General features: G+C 51.8%; 1 protein-coding gene across 2 annotated transcripts; it reads left to right on the forward strand.

The window, feature by feature from the left end:
* Window positions 1–2,567: 2,567 nt before the first annotated feature.
* Window positions 2,568–18,053, forward strand: PAQR8 (progestin and adipoQ receptor family member 8). Of its 2 annotated transcripts, none has more exons than XM_051812732.1 (2): window positions 2,568–2,650; window positions 12,969–18,053. In XM_051812732.1, exons 1-2 carry the CDS (start codon window positions 2,583–2,585, stop codon window positions 14,062–14,064), a joined length of 1,164 nt encoding a protein of 387 aa, XP_051668692.1. In that variant the 5' UTR covers window positions 2,568–2,582; the 3' UTR covers window positions 14,065–18,053. The 2 variants fall into 2 exon arrangements, with proteins under 2 accessions (XP_051668692.1, XP_051668701.1); XM_051812741.1 differs by having other exon boundaries at window positions 2,650–2,756.
* Window positions 18,054–20,832: the final 2,779 nt, after the last annotated feature.

A 20,832-nucleotide genomic window follows, 5' to 3' on the forward strand; every position in this document is an offset into this window, starting at 1 on the left:
TGGAAAGTCACGTTCCTGGGCTGCCTCTCCACGGATCCTTTCCCTGCAGAACAAACAGTCCTTCTGTTTCCCTTGTAAACCCATCAAGAAACAGCAGTTCTGACAGGCTGGAACAGCAAAACCCGCATAAACCAGTAGAGGTTGGAGGGGGGAAACGGGTACTCTGTACTCCTAAAATTAACCTGCTCCTGGGATCAGGGTGACTTTATAGCTGAATCCATCACTGTGGTTTTGGCACAGCTCAGTCCAGAGTGCATCAGCCTCTCCCAGACGTTTCCCAGGCACAGCTCAGGAGCACATGGACCACTCCAGAAAGGCCATTTGGGTGCAAATGACTCTTTTAGGGAACCACTCTTGCATGTCCACAGTAGCAAAATCAGGGGGTTCCTCCCCACTCCATGGGAATCATCTGATCTGTCCCCCCTTCTCATGCAGGACCACCAGGGCAGATTGCCCAGGTCCATTTTCAATATCTCCCAGGATGGAGACTCCATCACATTTCGGGGCAACCTGTGCCAGTGCTCGGCCACCCTCACAATGAAGAAGTGTTTCCCGATGTTCAGAGGAACCTCCTGTGTTTCAGTGGGTGCCTGTGGCCCCTGGTCCTTTCCTTTTTAATTTGAACATAGAACCTCCATCCTCAAGAGTGATCTCCATCCTTGGAGTTCTTCAGGACACAGTCCCAGGCAACTGGCTCTGGGTAGCCCTTCTTGAGCAGGGGGTTGGACCAGCTTCCCAACCCAATCACCTCATGGTGACTTCTAAGTCCTACAAAGAGTGGCTGAGGGAGCTGGGGGGGCTCAGCCTGGAGAAAAGGAGTCTCAGGGGGGACCTTCTCACTCGCTGCAACTCCCTGACAGTAGGGTGGAGCCAGGTGGGGGTCGGATTCTTCTCCCAGGCATCCAGTGATAGGACAAGAGGAAATGGCCTCAAGCTGTGTCAGGGGAGGTTCAAGTTGAACATGAGGAAGAATTTCTTCATGGAAAGGGTGTCCAAGCATTGGAAGGGGCTGCTCAGGAAGGTGGTGGAGGTGTTCAAGAAACACCCCCATCCCTGGAGGTGTTCAAGAAAGGACTGGATGTGGCAGTCAGTGCTTTGGTCTAATTGACAAGGTGGTGATCGGTCACAGGTTGGACTCGATGATCTCAGAGGACTTTTCCACCCTAAATGACTCTGCGATCCTATGACTTTACATCCTGATGTCTCCCCTTTAGTTCCCTTCCGCAGCCACCAGTGGGAGTGACGGGCTGCAGGCACTCCCACCAGTTCGAGCCGCGCTTTCTCCAGCCTGGGCTGGGCTGAGCTCGGCTGGACTGAGCTCGGCTGGGCTGAGCTCGGCTGGGCTACGCTTGGCTGGGCTGAGTTTGTCCGGGCTGAGCTTGGCTGGACTGAGTTTGGCCGGGCTGAGCTTGGCTGGACTGAGTTTGGCCGGGCTGAGTTTGGCCGGGCTGAGTTTGGCTGGACTGAGCTCGGCCGGGGTGAGCTCGGCTGGGCTACGCTTGGCTGGGCTGAGTTTGTCCGGGCTGAGCTTGGCTGGACTGAGTTTGGCCGGGCTGAGCTTGGCTGGAGTGAGTTTGGCCGGGCTGAGCTTGGCTGGACTGAGTTTGGCCGGGCTGAGCTTGGCCGGGCTGAGCTTGGCTGGGCTGTGCTTGGCTGCACTGAGTTTGGCCGGGCTCAGCTCGGCTGGGCTGAGCTTGGCTGGACTGAGCTCGGCTGGGCTGCGCTTGGCTGCACTGAGTTTGTCCGGGCTGAGTTTGGCTGCCCTGAGTTTGTCCGGGCTCAGCTCGGCTGGGCTGAGTTTGTCCGGGCTGAGCTCAGCTGGACTGAGTTTGGCTGCCCTGAGTTTGTCCGGGCTGAGCTCGGCTGGACTGAGTTTGGCTGCACTGAGTTTGTCCGGGCTCAGCTCGGCTGGGCTGAGTTTGTCCGGGCTGAGTTTGGCTGCACTGAGTTTGTCCGGGCTGAGCTCGGCTGGGCTGAGTTTGGCTGCCCTGAGTTTGTCCGGGCTGAGTTTGGCTGCACTGAGTTTGTCCGGGCTCAGCTCGGCTGGACTGAGTTTGGCTGCACTGAGTTTGTCCGGGCTCAGCTCGGCTGGACTGAGTTTGGCTGCACTGAGTTTGTCCGGACTGAGTTTGGCTGCACTGAGTTTGTCCGGGCTCAGCTCGGCTGGACTGAGCTCGGCTGGGCTGAGCCTGGCTGCACTGAGTTTGTCCGGGCTCAGCTCGGCTGGGCTGAGTTTGTCCGGGCTGAGTTTGGCTGCACTGAGTTTGTCCGGGCTGAGTTTGGCTGCCCTGAGTTTGTCCGGACTGAGTTTGGCTGCACTGAGTTTGTCCGGGCTGAGTTTGGCTGCACTGAGTTTGTCCGGGCTGGGTTTGGCTGCACTGAGTTTGTCCGGGCTCAGCTCGGCTGGGCTGAGTTTGTCCGGGCTGAGTTTGGCTGCACTGAGTTTGTCCGGGCTCAGCTCGGCTGGACTGAGTTTGGCTGCACTGAGTTTGTCCGGGCTGAGTTTGGCTGCACTGAGTTTGTCCGGGCTCAGCTCAGCGGTCTCGCTCCGCGGGGCCACCCCGGGGCGGGGCGGGGCGCGCATGCGCGGTGGCGGCGCTGCCGGAGGCGGCGGCCGCGGGACTCGGCGGCGGGAGCGGGATCGGGATCGGTGAGTGCGGGCGGTGGGAGCGGGCGGTCCCTTCCCCGCGGACACCACCCCCCTGCCTCCGGGACACCTCGCCGAGGGGCCCCTGTGGGTGCCCACTGAGCTCCCGGTGAGTTCCCGCTGAGCTCCCGGCGAGCTCCGGCGTCCCCGCGCGGGTAGCGCCGCTCGCTGCATCCCCGCCGCGGCAGGAGCATCCTTATCCTTCCCCGCGGGGGCTGTGGGATGCAGGGGGGGGGCGGTGGCCGGTGCCTGGTGCTTGCAGAGACCCCCGGTGCGGGTTCTCCAGGACCTCGGGGTGCGGCGAGATGCGGGATCTCTCCCTCCACGCCGAGCACAGCCGTAGTCCGTGAACCCAGGCTTGGTCCAGCAGCCAGGTGGGCGCTGGGGAAGAGCATCAGTAGGGGAGGAGTGCGCAGGAAGATGCGGGTTTTGCCTTAAATTGCCCCCCAAGCCCCTGTGACCGGTAGCTCAAGGGCAGAGAGGTGGGCAGTGTTTTTCCACCGTGTTTGTTTTTAATGGCTGTGGGAGGATTTTCCTTGAATGACTTTGACCCCCGGGGTGTTCTTGGAGGCCGCGGGAAGGAGACGCGCAGTTCGGCCGTGAGCTGGGAGAAGAACCAGCTCCCGCTGTTTGCTTTGGAGCTCCTACTTGCCCCTTGTGCCTGACGCGCCCCAGCTCGTGTCTCCAAAGGGTCAACGAGGGGTTGTTCCCTGCTGATCTTCTCCAGGACACCTCGGGGTCATGTTCCCCTTAGATCCCATCTGGATTTTTTTCCTGGCTGAAAATACCGCGAGCATCTCACTTTTTTGGGGGAAAAAAAATACTGTCTTAAAGTGTTCTGTTTTTTTTTTTTTGAGACAAATATATAGGTTTGGGTAAACATTTAACAGTTGTTTGCTCAGTGTCAAACTGATTCCTCTCCAGAATGAGCAGGGTTGGGTATGGAGCATCCCAGTAGCTGCAGTGGGGTGGGAAGTGCCACACAAGACCAATGGTCCCTGCTCATTAAATAACTGTGCAGCTCCAGCAGTTCATCCCCAGGCTGCTTTAGCTGGAGCACACAGGTTTTTTTTCTGGGATGGAGAGGTGTGTTTTGCTGTGGGATGCTGTGGGATCATCGCTTCAGAGCTGAGAAATGCCCCAGAATGTTTTAGGTGCCGTTACTTTGGGGGATTGACAGGTTGGATGGGGCTTGGAGCAACCAGGTCTAGTGGAACCCTTTGGCAGGGGGGTTGGAACAAGATCCCTAAAGTCTCTTCCAAACCAAACCATTGTAGGATTGTATGATTGCCAGCAGAGGATTAGGATAGGGATGAGTCTGATGCTGCCCTGGCAGCAGCCGTTGCAAAAGAGCAAAGTCAGGAAAAGGTCGTGAAAAATGATGAATCCAGCAGGTCTGAAGTTTGTTTTTGGCCGCTGCTAGGGCAGGGAGGGCACAGCCAGCTGTGAATTCTACCAGCACATAATGCTCCTGCTTTGGTGTCAGGGTGAGGGGAGTGATACAAATTGTTGCAAACAATTCCTAGAAACCCACATCTTGTGAGGCCAAGCCACACGCCGTTACACATTTCCTGCCACTCAGCCGGGGAAGGTGTGGGTTAACTCAGTGCACAGTGCAGGGTTTTCTGTTTCCTGGGCACTAATTGCTTTTATTTAGTTTTGCTGAAGCTGTGGCTGGAGCCTCTGGCCAAGCAGAGGGTTGTTCCCTGAGGATGCAGGGAGGGGTGGGCAGTGTAAGCTGAGGACAAGGGAGGTGCCATCATCAGGTCACGTGTGTGCACTTGCAGCTACTTGCACGTCTTGAGTCAGGCACCAGCTTAATTTTTATCTGCCAGTGTCCTTGGTAACCCTTGTTCCTGCAGTCGGACCAGTGGCCCTTGAATTGCAAAATAATTAATTTAATAAATCCCTCCAGAAGAATAAATTCCCAGGAAGGCTGCTGGAGGCTGCACATTTGATCTGCAGCTGCACTGATGTGGCCACACCTTACATCCTCCATCTTTCATAGAATCATGGAATGGTTTGGGTTGGAATGGACCTTAAAGATCAGCTTGTTCCAGCCCCCTGCCACGAGTAGGGACACCTTCCACTAGACCAGGTTGCTCCAAGCCCCATCCAACTTGGCCTTGAACACTTCCAGGTAGTAAGGGGAAGCTTGCTCCCAGCTCCCCACCCCCAGCAAGTCCTTGAGATTGTGCAGGATTGTAAGCATGTGGATGCAGCACAGCCTGCATCCCTTTTTTTGGGAGGAATCCACCATCTGGCTCTTGCCTGGGGCTTTGTAGCCCCAGGAAGGGCATCACTGCTGTCCCTGCAAACCCAGAACCTCGCTGGGAGAGGCCATGGGATTAAATGGGAAGAGGTCCCGGATAGGGACAAAGACTTTTAGTGCAGGGAAGAGGAGAGCTTGCAGCTCCAAGGGGTTGGCACAGAGCTCAGTCTCTCCCTGGCAGCCCGTCCTCTGCCCGCAGCAGCCGCCGTGCTCTGCATGATTTATATACATTTTTTTCGAGTGACCGAAGCTCTAAAATCTGCAACCTTAAAAAAAAAAAATGTTTTTGTTCAAGAGGCTTTTGTGGATTACAGCAAAGCTGAGAAGCCTCAGCCCAGAGGCTCTTTTGGGGACAATACACACTCCCAAACAGCACACAGCCAGTTTGGTTTGGTTGCTCTGCCTGCAGGCTGGTGGTTCCAGGGTTGTCCCACCAGCAGGGAGGGATCTGCTGGCTTGTTGAGGTCTTCCTGTGTTAGCAGGAGTTCCCAGCTCCAGCAGATCTGTGCTTAAGGAAGATTTGTGGTGAAAGTGAGATGCAGCTGCAACAAATCCAGGCTCCTTTTTCAGTCAGTGAGGGGGGAAAAAAACCCCAGGCACTTCCCTGGCACAATTCCAGCTTCTGGAAACGGGTCAGTCCCGCTCCATCAGTGGTCCCTGCATGACTGAATACAGCAGGCAGGGACTTGTGGGGGTGGCTGGACCAAAAACAAGCCCAGGAGTGACACTTCAGCCACCTGATGGGACTGTGTCCTGGTCTGGTTTAATTCCTGGTGTACTCAAGGTGCTCCATCCAGGGATTTCACACCCACCTGAAATCAAGCCCCAAAGCATCAGGCACTGTGTTAGTTGTGTGTGGGATAAGAAAGTGGTGAGCAGATGAGCAAAGCACAAACAGCAAAGGATTAGTGAGATCAGGAAGAAAAGCTGTGGAATATTACCTTGACCTTGAGCAGTTTTTGATATGGGGGGACAGATTTGCCAGAGAAGATAATTCTCAGCCAGGGTCTGTGAGTAGAAATGGTGAATATTAACATTTTTGCATATGCCTGGTGCTGCAGGTGGGTTTCTTTTTTTCAGGAACCGAGTGTATTGGCTGTGTTATCAGCAGCATCACTGACCTCTGACCCTGGTTAGGCATGAGGAAACTGCAGCAGTGTTATCGCAGCAAATCAGAAATGTGCCCTTCCCTGGCATGGTTTGGGACTTAGCACAGTCCAGGAGTTGTCCCTGGCAGACAGTTTGTGTGTGGCCACCCATTTCAGGGGTACAGCAGCACAGGAATGGCCAAGCCAGCCTGGTGAATCTCATAGCCGAGGACTTGGTGCTGTGAAAATCGATCCCCCCTGCACCTGACGTCTGGCTCAAGGTTTGGACTCTCACAGTACAGCCACCAGCCTCATCCAGCCTGCTGGGTTTCCACTGCCCTGCTGTGCTCCCCCAAACACCACAGGACCTCGGGGACACCCCCTCCTTGGTGGGATGCTGTGGCTTTGCTGCAGGGACACTGTGTTTGCCAGCAGCTTTGTTTTGCTCTGTCCCCTCCAAGCACAGCGTTCCCTGTGCCGGCTCCGCTGCTCTCATCCCCTGGCCTCATCCCAAAACTCAGGCAACGCTGAGCCCATGTCAAGAGGCACTTGCTGCTCGGCACGGCTGAGCTGGCTGCTGGCCCAGCTCGCTCCCAGGCCAGGAATTGCAGGGGAGCTGACATTGCTGTGGCTTCCGTGGGGGATCCTGCCACCTCCTGCCGGCTTTCATGGCTCATCTCCCGGCATCACGGGACATTCGTTTCCTGAGCAATGCAGGCTTGGACAAACCCTGCCTCAGCCACACACTGTGCATGTGTATGTGTGCACAGAAAGGCAGCATTTGAGCCATTTTCTTTTATTTGAAATTTTCCACGAGGCTACTTTGACCCTTTTTCTCAACATGTTACTTTAAGAGTTTTTTTTAAGGGTTATTTTGAGGCTTGCTCTTCAGTAAATCACATCACGTCACCTTTTGCCTTCCTGAGCATCCTAACCTGTGCAGGGCCATGTTAGAGGAGTGACTGCAATTGTGCTGATGTAGATGTAACAGGGTAGGCAAGTGTGTCAAGGGAAATAAAATCTTCTGTGCAATGCACTGTTAAGTAGTCCCAACACTGCCTGGTGCGTTAAGAGCACAATGTCTAGTTCTCATTGGGCAGATGAGGATTGATATCCCCCATTTCATAGATGGGGAGGTGTAAGCCCGATTTACAGAAGCCACAAGCACCTGGCACCTTTCTGGTTTTGGGGATTTCCACTTCTTTTTTGTTGGGGTGCAGATCAGTCCTTCATACCCTGCTGCCTGCTCAGGGAGGGCTCGTCCCTGGCACAAACCATTGAATCATAGAGTGGGTTGGGTTGGAAGGGACATTAAAGCTCATCTCGTTCCACACCCCTGCCATGGGCAGGGACATCTTCCACTAGACCAGGTTGCTCCAAGCACCATCCAACCTGGCCTTAAACATTTCTAGGGATGGGGCAGCCACAGCTTCTCTGGGCAACCTGTGCCAGTTTCTGAGTGACACCCAAGTAAATCCCAGGAACTCCCTGTGGAGATCTAAGCCCCATGTAAAGCCCAGTAACTCCCTGCAGGAGGGAGCTGAGTGCTGTGTGTGTCTGTTGCAGTTCAGAGGAAGGTTGGCATGTAAGCCTGTGGCAGGAGAAGGATGCTGATAATACTACACTACACGGGAATTGCTGCTTCAGGTGGTCTGTGGTCTCATAGTTCCTCATCACTGGTGGGGCCTTTCCAAAACACCAGGCAGAATGGGATGGGGGACCTGGCACTGTGCTCCCAGGGTGGTTTTTCAAAATTTGCCCTCCACAAATGGTTTAGTTATAGGAGATATTTGTGCTCAGGCAGAAGCAGCCTGCAGGCAGCAGGATTTGGGATGGGGCTTATCCATTGCATCTGAGCAGGGTGCAGCCTCTCCCAGAGCTGATCTGCTCTCTGCCATCCTGGTGCTGTGGGAGCTGCAACACCAAAGTTAACCCTGTGTAGGAAGGGGTCACAATAAAACCCCAGGCTTCAAAATGACCTGGAGTCCCTCCAGGGCCTTTTGCTCAACTGCCAGAAGAGAGGAATTCAGGAATGAATCACCTGCAGCTCTCCAAACCAGTCAGTTGGCCACTGCTGTTATTTTCATGCTGCCCACAGCCACTTTTTTTTTTTTTCTATTTTAAATGCAATGCATTTATTAAAGACTTCCCCACAGCTGAGTTCCCCCAGTTCTCCCTGCTTTGTTTACCAGGAATTACTGCCTTTCTGGGAGCCTGTGTAAACCTCTGATGCCTGAATACTAGTCTACAAACAAATATATCACATTGGTACAGTCTCAGTCCCAGACAGTGGAGGCTGAGGCCAGACCGGTGGGAAAATCAACCGTACTCTGTAGGAAATTTTCTCATTCAAACCCTTCCATCAGACTGTGACCAAAAAGCAAAAGAGCTGGGAAAAAGCTCGGGTTTCCAATTACTCTCTTCAAAAGGGAGAGAAAAAATTGGAACGGGATCCTTCTCCTCCTGTGCCGGGGGTTTTTATTGTGGCTGTAATGATCCAGCCTGGCCATCATCCACGCCCTCCTTCTCGCCTTCCAGCTCCCTCCGTGAACAAACGATACTTGGTTGCTATTAATTGGGAGCAGCCAAAATAACTGAATCCCCCGGAGATGGGGGGTGAGGACGGAATCTCAGCGAGACACCCCGACGATGAATGTGGCTTTCAGCTGCTCCTACGCCCCCGAGAAGGGAAAAGAATAAGGGCTCTGTGAAAGTGAAACAGCCAGTGCTGACCTTGGGTTTCTGGGTTGGTGGTTTTTTGTTGGGTTTTTTTTTTCCTCCTTTCTCTCCCTTTTCTAACGTTAATTGCTCGTCACTTTGTCCATCACATGATCGCTGGAAACTGCCAACTCGTTCTCACTCGTTAATGTCACAAGGTTTAAAATAAGCCGTCCACCAGGTTCCCGATTTAATGCTGCGTATCAGATGTGTTTCTTGTGATTTCGGGCTGTTATTTTGGAAATCTCTGCCCCTCAGCCTGTTTAAAAAAACTGGCATTTTCCAGCTATGAAAGCCTGCCTGGAATAATCTCTGCTGTTGGGGAGATGTGCAGTGTGTAACCTCTCAGAGCCGTGTTCGCTGAGCTCTGGGGATGAGAGACCGTGGCAAAATCCTGGCATGGGCACACGCGGTGCAAGCCAGAGCCAGTCTGTGCCTGGGACAGACACTGCCTGTCTCCCTCATACCCCTGTCAGCATGCAAAGCAGGCAGGCCATGGACTGTGGAAAGGGTGATGTGCCCCTTGCATTCCTGTGCATCCATATTCCCAGGCTTGATTGCCACCTTCCTGTGTGTCTTCTGGCTGCCTTGGCTCTTTACGGGCAGGTTTCAGGAGATGAGTGCTTTGACCCTGCTCCCTGTGCAGGTCTGTGCTGTATCAGAGCTGGTTCCCAGTTCCTGTTATCCTGGGATCCATTCTAGTGTTAGTCTGTGTCCTCCACACAGGAGCTCCAGCATGTTCTCTCTCCTTGTGCCTCACCACCATGATCCTAAAATCACAGAATGATTTGGGTTGAAAGGGGCCGTAAAGCTCATTGTGTTCCAACCTCTGCCGTGGGCAGGGACACCTTCCACTATCCCAGGTTGCTCCAAGCCCTGTCCAGCCTGACCTTGAACACTTCCAGGGATGAGGCAGCCACAGCCTCTCTGGGCAACCTGTGCCAGGCCCTCACCAGCCTCACAGCCAAGAATTCCTTCCTCATATCTAATCTAAATAATCTAAATTCCTAATGGCTAATCTATTAATGTAAATTCCTAATATCTAATTTAATCTGATGATCCCCATCAGTGCTTAATACTGTTTTTGGAGGGCTTTCCAGCATTGTGGTGGGATGAATTAGGATGAAGAGTCAGTCCTGAGCTCCCTGAAGTAGGACCAAATCTTTAGACCATGCTTAGTTAAAGGGAAGCTGGGAGCTGTTGAGCAGGGATCCAAGCCCTCTTGCTGAGTTACAACGGAGCAAATGCTGGGAGCAGTGTAGAACACATTATGACACGTTAATGGACAGGGCAGAGGAGCTTAGGACACACAAAGCACTTCAGAATTTGTACTGTCACCTCTGCACAGGGCAAAACCTGTGCATGAGGCCTGGGGAACATCCTCTGGAGAGAGGAGGTGCCTTGGTGCTGCAGTGACGAGACGCAGTTGGTGTGGAAAGGGAGCTCTTGTTTGTGCATCCAGACCAGGAAATTAAACACTGTCTTAGTACAAACACATCCATAAAATCTCCATGTCCTTCCTACCCCACTGTGCTCAGCCTCCAGCCTGTCTCTGGCCAGATCATCCAGAGGAGATCTGGGACAGTAGAGGGTGAGTACTGCAGTGTTGCACAGACAGGGATGTTCTTGCTTGGGTTGTGCCTCATGCTGAAGCTCAAGTCTAAAATAGTTTGGATGAAAGTTGGGTGGTGAGGCCCTGGCACAGGTTGCCCAGAGAAGCTGTGGATGCCCCACATCCCTGGAAGTGTTCAAGGCCAGGTTGGATGGGTCTTGGAGCAACCTGGACTAGTGGAAGATGTCCCTGCCCATGGCAGGGGATTGGAACGGGATAATCTTCAAGGTCCTTTCCAACCCAAACCATTCCATGATTTATGAATGAGCCTTTCTTTCTCCATTGTCTGCAAGGAGCCAGAAGAGACTGTCTGTACATTAGGACTGAGGAGAGGGAGTGATGGCTCTTTTTCACACCATCCCCTCACAGGAGTGCTCCAGAGTCAAAATTTGCCTTGCCTCCCTAAATTTTGGCCTGTAACTCCACAGGGATATACGAGCTGCTGAATGAACTGTGTGTCGCATCACAGGTCAGACCTGCAGACCCTCAAGAAAGAAACAAAATCTTTGTGAGTGTGCACAACATCAGCCCCCCAGGAAATGTGCTCTTTTAAGTCTTACACATCTGTGAAACTAAAAGAGCATTTTCAGGGACTGTTTTTCCTTGTTGTGGCTAAGGCAGCTCCAACAAACTCAGCAGACAAATTCCCCTGAGGCAGACAGGGAAAAAGAAAACGGGCCTTGAGAGGTGCTAATGGAGAAAGCCAAGAAAGTGCAGGGCAGAAAGAATTTGCTCGAAAATGAAACTTAATTATGACAATTACCATCTGCTAGAGTAAGGAAGCAACATGAAAATATTTTGTCTCTTATCAGAGGTTGTGGGTTGCAAGAGGAAGTGGGACTTGTCACCTGGTTCAGAGTCTGCCCTGACTTTGCTCATGTTGTCTCACTTTGGGACTGCCAGGTCCCACTTCCCTGCTTTCAGAAACTCTCTCGTGGTGTTTGACAGTGTCCTGTCCTCTGTATCACCAGCCTGGCATGGGTCTCCCATCATAGAATCCCAGAGTGGTTTGGGTTGGAAGGGATCTTAAAGCTCATCTAGTTCCAACACCTTCCACTAGACAGGCTTTCCACACAAACTATTGCTCTGTGTCATCTCTGGCCATAGCTGGTATCTGATGCAACCAGGAGAAAAATACAGAGTTTCCTACACTCAAGCAAAATATTATTTGCATGCATTTAGTTTTGGCCATCTCCATCCACTGCAGCTCCAGTTGGGCACGTGTAAGATTAGGAGTCAGATCCCACTCCTGCAAACCTGCACAGGAATAACCACAGCCCTGCAGAGTCTGGTGGGGCTGCACCAGCATTAATTTTGGTTCAAGCATGGTCATCTATGATGAATTCTTCTCTGTTTTGTGTGGCATAAACACTAGAAGGGAAGACAAATATCCAGGTTATTGGGGAACAGGGGGCTGGGAGGTTTTCTCCAGACATTAGGATCCTGCTGTGCCCTGAATCTGAATCTTTCCAGACAGAGCTTAGGAACTCTGGAAGCTGCCAAGGAGTAGAGCAGGCAGAGAAGTGCCCCGCACTGGGTTTGGCTGCTCTGAACATGCAGACACATTTCTGCCAGCCCCTCCCAAAGCTCCAGTGCTGTACCCAAACTGCAGCCAGCCTGGATGCAGTGCCTCTCTTTCTCCATCACCTCCCAGTCCTGATGCTTCTTACATGTGGAGGAATGAGGGCTGCAGGTTTGGGATTCTGGATTTCTCCACTTCTCCCTTTGCCAGCAGCCCCAGGCATGTAACCCATGTGCAGGTTGTTTGGTGGGGAAGCCAAGCTTTTTGGCAACCTCCATAATTTGGCTGGGACCTCTTCACTCACGTGCAGACAGGCAGGTTATTCCTTAGATGATTAATTACATCCCAGGATTGTCCCTGAGCATTTGTTCTGGGCCAAGGGGTGAAAAATCCCCTTCACAAATCATCAGGTTCTTCTTGCACCCCCTTGTTGGCAGCTCCTGGCTCCTCCTGAACATGCTCCAAGCCCAAGGAAGTGAGGAGGAGGGTCAGGCTTGTGACATTGCTGTTCCCATCTGACATAGGCTGAATTGCAGGGACAGGGCTGTGCCATCCTTCTCCATAATGAATTTAGGTCTACTGGCCAGGGAACAGGTACCTCCTGGGAATCCTGTACTCCCTCAGACCCTCCTCTAACTCCCAGGAGACCTGGTACCCCTAAACTCACCTCATATTCCTAGAATCATGGAATGGTTTGCATTGGAAGGGACTTTTAAGACCATCTTGTTCCAACGACCTGCCATGGGCAGGGACACCTTCCACTATCTCAATTTGCTCCAAGCCCCATCCAACCTGGCCTTGAACACTTCCAGGGACGGGGCAGCCACAGCTTCTCTGGGCAACCTGTGCCAGGGCCTCACCACCCTCACAGGGAAGAATTTCTTCCTTATATCTAGTCTAAATTTACCATTTTTATCATTCTAAAGCCATTCCCCCTTGTCCTGTCCCTCCAGGCCCTTGCCCAAAGTCCCTCTCCAGCTCTTTTGGAGCCCCTTTAGGCACTGGAAGGGCCTCTCAGGGCCCGCTTCTTGACGGTGCCACGGTTAATCCCACAAGGAATGTCAGCAATGCATCACCATTAACATTTCCTCTTTCTCCCCTCCCCTCAGAGCACAAAGACTACGTTCCCTGGTGCCTGGCAGCGGGATGACGGCCATCCTGGAGCGGATCAGCACGCTGTCCCTCAGCGGGCAGCACCTCAGCCGGCTGCCCCGGCTGCTGGAGGATGGCCTGCCCAAGATGCCGTGCACGGTGAAGGAGTGTGAGGTGCCGCAGCTGTTCCGCGAGCCCTACATCCACTCCGGGTACCGCCCCACCGGCCAGGACTGGCGCTACTACTTCCTCAGCCTCTTCCAGAAGCACAACGAGGTGGTCAATGTATGGACCCACCTGCTGGCGGCGCTGGCCGTGCTGCTGAGGTTCAAGACATTTGTGGAGGCTGAGCAGTTGCCTGTGGACGCGTGGTCCTTGCCTCTGCTCATCTTTGTCCTCTCCTCTGTCACCTACCTGACCTGCAGCCTCCTGGCCCACCTGCTTCAGTCCAAGTCGGAGCTGTACCACTACACCTTCTACTTCGTGGACTATGTTGGGGTCAGCATCTACCAGTATGGCAGTGCCCTGGCTCATTTCTACTACAGCTCTGACCAAGCCTGGTACGACAAGTTCTGGCTTTTCTTCCTGCCGGCAGCAGCTTTCTGTGGCTGGTTGTCCTGTGCCGGCTGCTGCTACGCCAAGTACCGGTACCGACGGCCTTACCCCATCATGAGGAAGATGTGCCAGGTGATCCCAGCTGGGCTCGCCTTCATCCTGGATATCAGTCCCGTGGCCCACCGGGTGGTTGTGTGTCACCTGGGGGGCTGTGAGGAAGATGCTGCTTGGTACCACACGTACCAGATACTGTTTTTCCTTATCAGCGCTTATTTCTTCTCTTGCCCCGTCCCTGAGAAGTACTTCCCTGGCTCCTGCGACATCGTTGGCCATGCCCACCAGATCTTCCACACCTTCCTGGCCATCTGCACCCTGTCACAGCTGGAGGCCATTCTTTTGGATTACAAGAACAGGCAGGAGATTTTCCTGAAGAGACACGGGCCTTTCACCGTTTATCTCTCCTGCATCTCCTTTTTTGGCTTGGTGGCTTGTAGTGCCATCACAGCTTACGTCCTGCGGCGGAGGATCAAGGCCAGCCTGGCTACAAAGGACTCCTGAGAGTCACAGATGTGATGGGCATGGCATCACCAGACAAAATCAACAAAAAGGGGGCATAAAATATTAGAGACGCAGCTGTCTTATTTGCCTAACACGCTGTGACTAACCGGGACCCTGGACTCGGGTGGAGGGCTGGACACTTCATGCTGGATGCACTTTCACAGCAGGGATTGCCTTTTGCCATCTGGGGAGGGGGGACGTGGAGTGTTTTAAGGCAGAACAAGTCATTGAACCAAGGATGCTGGAATAGGCAGAGGTTCCTTGTTCATTCTGGTAAAGTTGGGGGTGATACACTGCTCAGTGTCAGGGAGGGCAGCCTGAAGGCTGTGAGACTGTAAAAGAGTCTGCCAGGGCTCAGAACTCCATGAGGAACTCAGCTGGATGTGATGATCTCTCTGGGCTTTGCCATACCTGTGGGAGAACTGTTCCTATGAAAGGCAGTAGGAAGGTTTCAGGGGGAGTTTACATTTCTAGGGTTCAGCTGTGAGGGCATGTGTGGCACAGTGGCTGGCACAGTCCATTTTCTGTTCCAAGTTCTCTCTACAGTCCCCTTGTCAAGTATGTCAATGCCAAGTTGCTGAGGTGGCTTTGGCAAAACATCTTTGGAGACTTAGGCCTGACCTGGGGTCCTCTGGGACAAACTGGGTCTGTATCTTCTGTCTAGGGAGGCTGACTGACTGACCTGCAATGTCCACGCAGTGTAGAGTAACTTGGATGTGGCCTGTTTGATGCAGGAAAGGCTCTGATCCTCCAACAGTCCCACTGTGGTCATGGCCAAGAGGGCATGAAGGTGAAGGAGTCTTTATTCTCCTCTTAATGGTGCTTTTTGGGACACCAAACAGTCCTTGGTGAGCCCTGTGGGAAAGCTGACCTTGAAAAACCAGGGTTGCTTTTCTCTGACCAATTGGATTGTGACTCTGGCGTGTTTTTATCAGCACTGGATGAAGGTAGAACAGCAAAAGGCAGGAGCAGGGTGACAGGATTAGGGTCCTGTGCAACCTTGGGATGGGTTTGTCCTTGGGACTTGATGATTCCTGTGTGGAGTAGCAAAGATAGTGGTCAGGGACAGTTGAAGTCCACGGGTCAGTCCTGTCCAAGGTGTAGCAAAGGTTGGGTTACTGTGACCCCCACTAGATGAGTCTCTTCTGTGCTTGCTTGGGGGGGAATTTCAGATATGGAGCCACCGAGGAGGTATAAATCCATGCTGAAACCAGGGAATCCATGGGATCTATTCCAGCCATGGATTTGTCTCAGTGAACCCAAGGGCAGGCAAATGTATTGTGATTGCTGGTTCTGAGCAGGCAGAGTGTAGGGTTGGGGATATGGTTTGTGAGGACAAGCACTGATTTCTGCACTTGATCTGTGGTTTAGCTCTTGAGGTGTGTCTGTGTTTTGTGTACATGCCTGTGCACGTGATTTATTATCCAGAAAGGCTTTGCCTTTGGATTTTCTATCTGCAGAGCCTCCTAGTTGGGTTAAGATTCACCTGAAGGAAACAGTGCTGTGCTGCTGGAGGAGCAAGGTGGGCCAGAGAGAGGATCTGTAAATAGATGACAGAAAACAGATCTATTAATAGATGCTTTGCTGGTCCTGTGTTTTGTGGATAAATTTGGAACTCATGGCCCTATAGACAAATTAAATATAGAGGAGGAGGGAAGTAAGTTGGGAGTATAGGAGAAGAAATCATAGGAAAGCCTTCAGGAGGTCATCTACTCCAACCTTTCTCATCAGTCTGGCCTCCTGGTTCACATCCAGTCCATTTTAGAAGTTAATTACTTCATTTCTTTTGGTGTTTTTGATAGTATGGCCATGCTGACCTAACAGTAAATCTGTCTCAGGGGAGTGGCAAGTGGGAATGGTCTCACTTGCACCTCATTATACCCCTTCCCATGCACATCTCACCACCGAGGGAGCTGGTGCCGGGAGACGGAGCATCCGGAAACCAATCCTACTGAAAAAATGTCAGTAATTTGGGCTGGTTTTAACTCTGAGCCAGCTCACTTGGACAACACTGCTGCCTGCAGGGAAGGGCTGGAGTGGAGGCCAGCAGCAGTCCCTCCTTGCATGGCAGCTGGCAGCTCAGTTAGCCCAGCTGCACTGATGGGCTGTTCCCTCCATGGCCCCTCTGGCTTTACTTGTGGGTCTCCACCCAGTTTGGGGAAGGGCTTCCTGTGGGAGCAGAGGTTTTTCTCACAGCCTTTTGGGGTAGGTAGGGCAGAATAAGGCACTGAGTGTAGAACTGGCTGGATGGTATCAGGAAGAGGTGTAAATCAGGCTGGTCCAGAGCTCGTTTCTGGGATAAAACGGAGAGGGATTGGGCATGGCTGCTAATAACAAACCTGCTCTGCTGCTACCTGGAGTTAGACTGGTACCAAAGGAAGGGATCACCCAGGTGTCTCCTTCTCTAAGGGTTTAAGATGACATGTCCTGCCCGTGTCAAAGGAGGGTGAGTACAGTAATGCTGTCTAGTTCAGGGACACGGAGAGGTGCCCACATGGCTCTTTTCCAAGGTGTTTTTGGTCATATGCCTTCTCCCTGGTCGAGCAGAAGTGACACTTCTCCTCTAGAGCAGTTGTGTGACAGTGGAGGTGTCATTGCACACTCTCCCGTTTCCCCTCAGGTGACGCCGCTCCCGTCCCCACGGTGGCCCTGCATTCCCACCTGGAGCTGACCTCCTGGTTACTATGATGGGTGGATGGGGCAGGGACCTGCCACACGGATCTGTGCTGCTGTGAGGATGCGCCCTTGTGTCACAAGGGGCTCGCCAACACTGGAGCTTCCTTCATCCCTGTCTCCATCCTCCTCCCCCTCCAATCAGCTCATTTCTTTCCTTCATCCCTGTGCCTTGTACACCTGGCTGCCTACCTGGGCAGGCTCCATATGCTGTGCAGTCTGCTGGGCCTCAACTGGGAAGTGGCTGTGGATGCCCTCTGGAAGCCCTGCTGTTGATCCAGAGGAGACCAGGGCTGGATCCAGAGAGAGCAAAAGTGTCACTGTGATAAATACTCAGTTGTCTGGGAGCTGCTCAGGCCTTTTCCTTGGGCTCAATGCTCAGAGCACGTCTCCTTCCATTCTGGTATTCCTCAGGAAGGATGTACCCATGGCCAGGTTTTGGTGAAGAGCTGACCACCAAAGGTTGAGCACACCTGAGATGCCAAAGGGACCAAGGTTCTAATCCTGTCTCCCAGGAGTCTCTTGTCCTGAGACAGTATTCTTGCAGATCTTGCAACCAGGACAACTCCCAAGAATTCATCCCAATGTGCCTTATGCTGTTTCTTTTTCGGGATTCATCCTGAAGGAACCTGAGGATCAGGGGCAGCCCCTTTGCTGTCTGCTGGTCCATGGTTGCTCTTAACAGCTATTTCCCACTGACAGGATTTCCTCACTGTATGGAGCAAGAGGGGAGGATGGAGACAGGTGCCTTAAATTTGTATTTATGCCTAATAATTTGTGTAACGAGGCAAGGACAGGTTCCTCGTGTGCCTTGCAATTTACAACTTTTACTGACAAGATTATTTTTAAGCACTGTTTGTTACTAAACAGAAGTACAAAAGAGTTTGTATTTTTTTTTTCCTCTGGGAAACAAGGAAGGGTATGAGTGTTCCATATTAACCATTCCCTTCCCATCTGCTGACTTTGTATTGTTGAAAACATTGACAATATTTTAAGCTTTGTACTGTACTGATCTTTATTTAAAAACCTTAGTGAAAAAAAAAAATCTGTGAAAGCAAAACAATTTGTGTGGTGTGAAATTCCCAAATGCACAACTACAGAAGGTTATGAGTCATTAGGAAGAAAAGGTGATAATAATTATGGAGAGGATATATTAGAGTGGATAATAATTATAATAATGAACAATAAGGAGTGGTTTCATCTGTGCATCGCAAAGCACTTTCCAGGTTTCCCAATAACTATTGGATTTCATTACCTTTCCACAAGGGAAGTGCAGAATGGCTGCCCTGACACTGATTAGAGGGATTTAAGTTCCATCACCCACAGCCATGGAATGGTTCAGTTTGGGAGAGACTCTGGGGGTCACCTGGCTCTGCTCAAGCAGGGCCACCCAGAGCTGGCTGCCCAGGTCCATGTCCAGATGGATTTTGAAGATCTCCAAGGATGGAGACACCATCACCTCTCTGGGCAACTTGTGCCAGTGCTTGGCCACCCTCAGAGTAAAAAAGTGTTTCCTGATGTTCAGAGGAACCTCCTGTTCCAGTGTGTGCCCTTGGCCTTTGGTCCTGGGCACTGGGACCTGACACAGAGCCTGGCTCCATCTTCTCTGCACCCTCCAGAGCTTCAGGGATTTATATACATTGATAATATCCTTTAAATATTCCCTGACCTGATGGTCTTCTACCGAGGTACGTATCCCTTGCTCCAGCCTCTTCCACTGGTCTCAAGGACCTGGGATTCCTGAAGGCTAGTTAGTAAATACTGAGGTGAAGAATGCTTTTCTGTGTTCTGTGTAACCAGCTCCCACATCTTGCTGAGTAACGGGCCCACATTTTCCCTAATCTCCCTTTTGTCACCCATGCACCTATAGAAACCTTTCTGGTTGTCTTTGACATCCCTGGACAGATTCCAGTTGGGCTTTGCCTTTCTTCATCTCTGCTCTCTCAAACTCCTTCCTATCCATATCCTTGATTTCACCTTGTCTATGCTGCTTCTGTGTTTGAGTTTTCCCTGTTTATCCATGCAGGCCTGATGGCATTTTTGCCCAGCTTCCTGCTTGTTGGAATGGTCCGCTCCTGAGCTTGGAGGAGGTGACTCCTCCTCAAGCCTTATCCCATGGGACTCTACCAATCAGGTGGAGATCTCAGCAGAGACCAAATTATTCTCCTGAAGTCCAGAGCTGTGAATTTGCTTTTTACCCTCCTCCCTCCCCTTAGGATCCTGAACTCCACCATCTCATGGTTACTGCAGCCAAGGCTGTCTTCATCCAGGCAAAACTCCATGCACTCCAGCTGTTGTCTCACCAAAGGGCAACAACCCTTCCTCACCTTCTTGGTGCCCTTAAAAAGACTGTCTGTCTCCCTCCATTGCAACACTCAGGTCATGGGAGCCATTCCACCACATCTTCCTATGATCCCTGATTCATCATGCTCAGTCCCCACACTGCCTGAGTTCTTTACACACACTTCGGAGAGACACCCCAGCACACTGACTTCCCAGATTTAGGGATCCCAGTTTTAGGGAATTTTTCATCACAGTGGAAAATTGTTGATTTTGTGATCCCTTTCTGTCATATCGCTCCAGGTCCTCAACTTACCAGCCTTGTCCAGGAGGATAATGTGTGATCACATTCATACCTCATCCCCCAGGATGAGGTATGTGAATTTCAGTTCTCAAAACCTCTAAAACTCTTATATTTTTCCTTCTATTAATCAACACTTTTAAGGATTTCTTAATATAACACAGACTAAGGCTTCTGTATGGTTGTGTTTTTACCCACCAGAGGGCGAGTTGTCTCCATCTGTGTCCTCCAGTGCCACGAAAGCAGAGCCCGATTAAGAATCCCTTTTCCTTTTCATGGGTAGACAGCAGGGATGTAGGAAGCTAACATATTACCACCTTAACATTGGTAATTCAGATTTGTCTGTGCAGAAGTTGTCAAAGCTGAATCCAGATCTTCTGAATTGCACTTCAATTCTTTATTCCTCATTTCTCCTCTCTCCTGCTTTACAGTCACTATTCCTAAGAAAATACCAGCTTCTGCTGTGGTTTTCCTTAAGCTTCCTTTCATGGAATCACAGAATGGTTTGAGCTGGAAGAGACCTTAGAGCTCATCTAGTTCCAAGCCCCTGCCAAGGGCAGGGACACCTTCCACAAGCCCCATCCAACCTGGCCTGGAACGCTTCCATGAATGGGGCAGCCACAGCTTCTCTGGGCAACCTGTGCCAGGGCCTCACCACCCTCACAGGTGAAGAATTTATTCCTGATACCTAATTCAAACCTGCCTTCTGTCAGTTTAAAACCATTGTCCCTTGTCCTATCACCAGATACCCTTGTAAATAATCCCTTTTTGGCTCTCTTGGAGCCTTATTTAGGCACTGGAAGGGGCTCTAAGGTCTTCCTGGAGCCTTCTCTTCTCCACGCTGAACATCCCCAGCTCTCCCAGCCCATCATCATTACAGTCTGTGCAGGGGCACTGTGACACACAGCCTTGTCACAAACTTGATGTCACTCTCCTCAGGGATGATCCCTGGCACATGAAGGCAAGTTTTCTTCTCTGAGCAAGGCCTTGCTCCCTGCTAAACACTGCCTGGATATCACATCATGAGAAAATCAGAGCAAATGCTCAGTCCCAGCACCTGCCTCTGAGTCAGCCATTGCACCAGCAGCTTTGCTGTCTTCCAGATCCAACCCTTCCAGCCCTGCTTGGCCTCCAACCCATTATTTTCCTTTCTAAGCTCATCAGCCTCATTCTTTATCTCCCACCGGCTGGCTTTCTTCTCTCTCCCACACCGTGCTCAGACAGACGGTCTGGCTGCATTTCTCCCCGCTTAACTTCTGCTTACAAAACCCTCGATCTGCTGCCTGCCCTTGGATCGCAGCCTGGCTCGTCTTGTGTACTGCTGATAAAGAGAACAAGGAAAGACACACAAAAAACCTCTTCTTTTTTTTTTTTTTTTCCATAGAATCACAGAATCATAGAATGGTTTGGGTTGGAAGTGACCTTAAAGATCATCTCATTCCAACCCCCCTGCCATGGGCAGGGACACCTTCCACTAGACCAGGTTGTTCAAGCCACATCCAACCTGGCCTCGA

The sequence above is a fragment of the Manacus candei genome, unplaced genomic scaffold (assembly GCF_025592945.1).
Source record: "Manacus candei isolate 608988 ecotype Guabito, Panama unplaced genomic scaffold, ASM2559294v1 h1tg000007l, whole genome shotgun sequence".
Lineage (NCBI taxonomy): Eukaryota > Metazoa > Chordata > Aves > Passeriformes > Pipridae > Manacus > Manacus candei.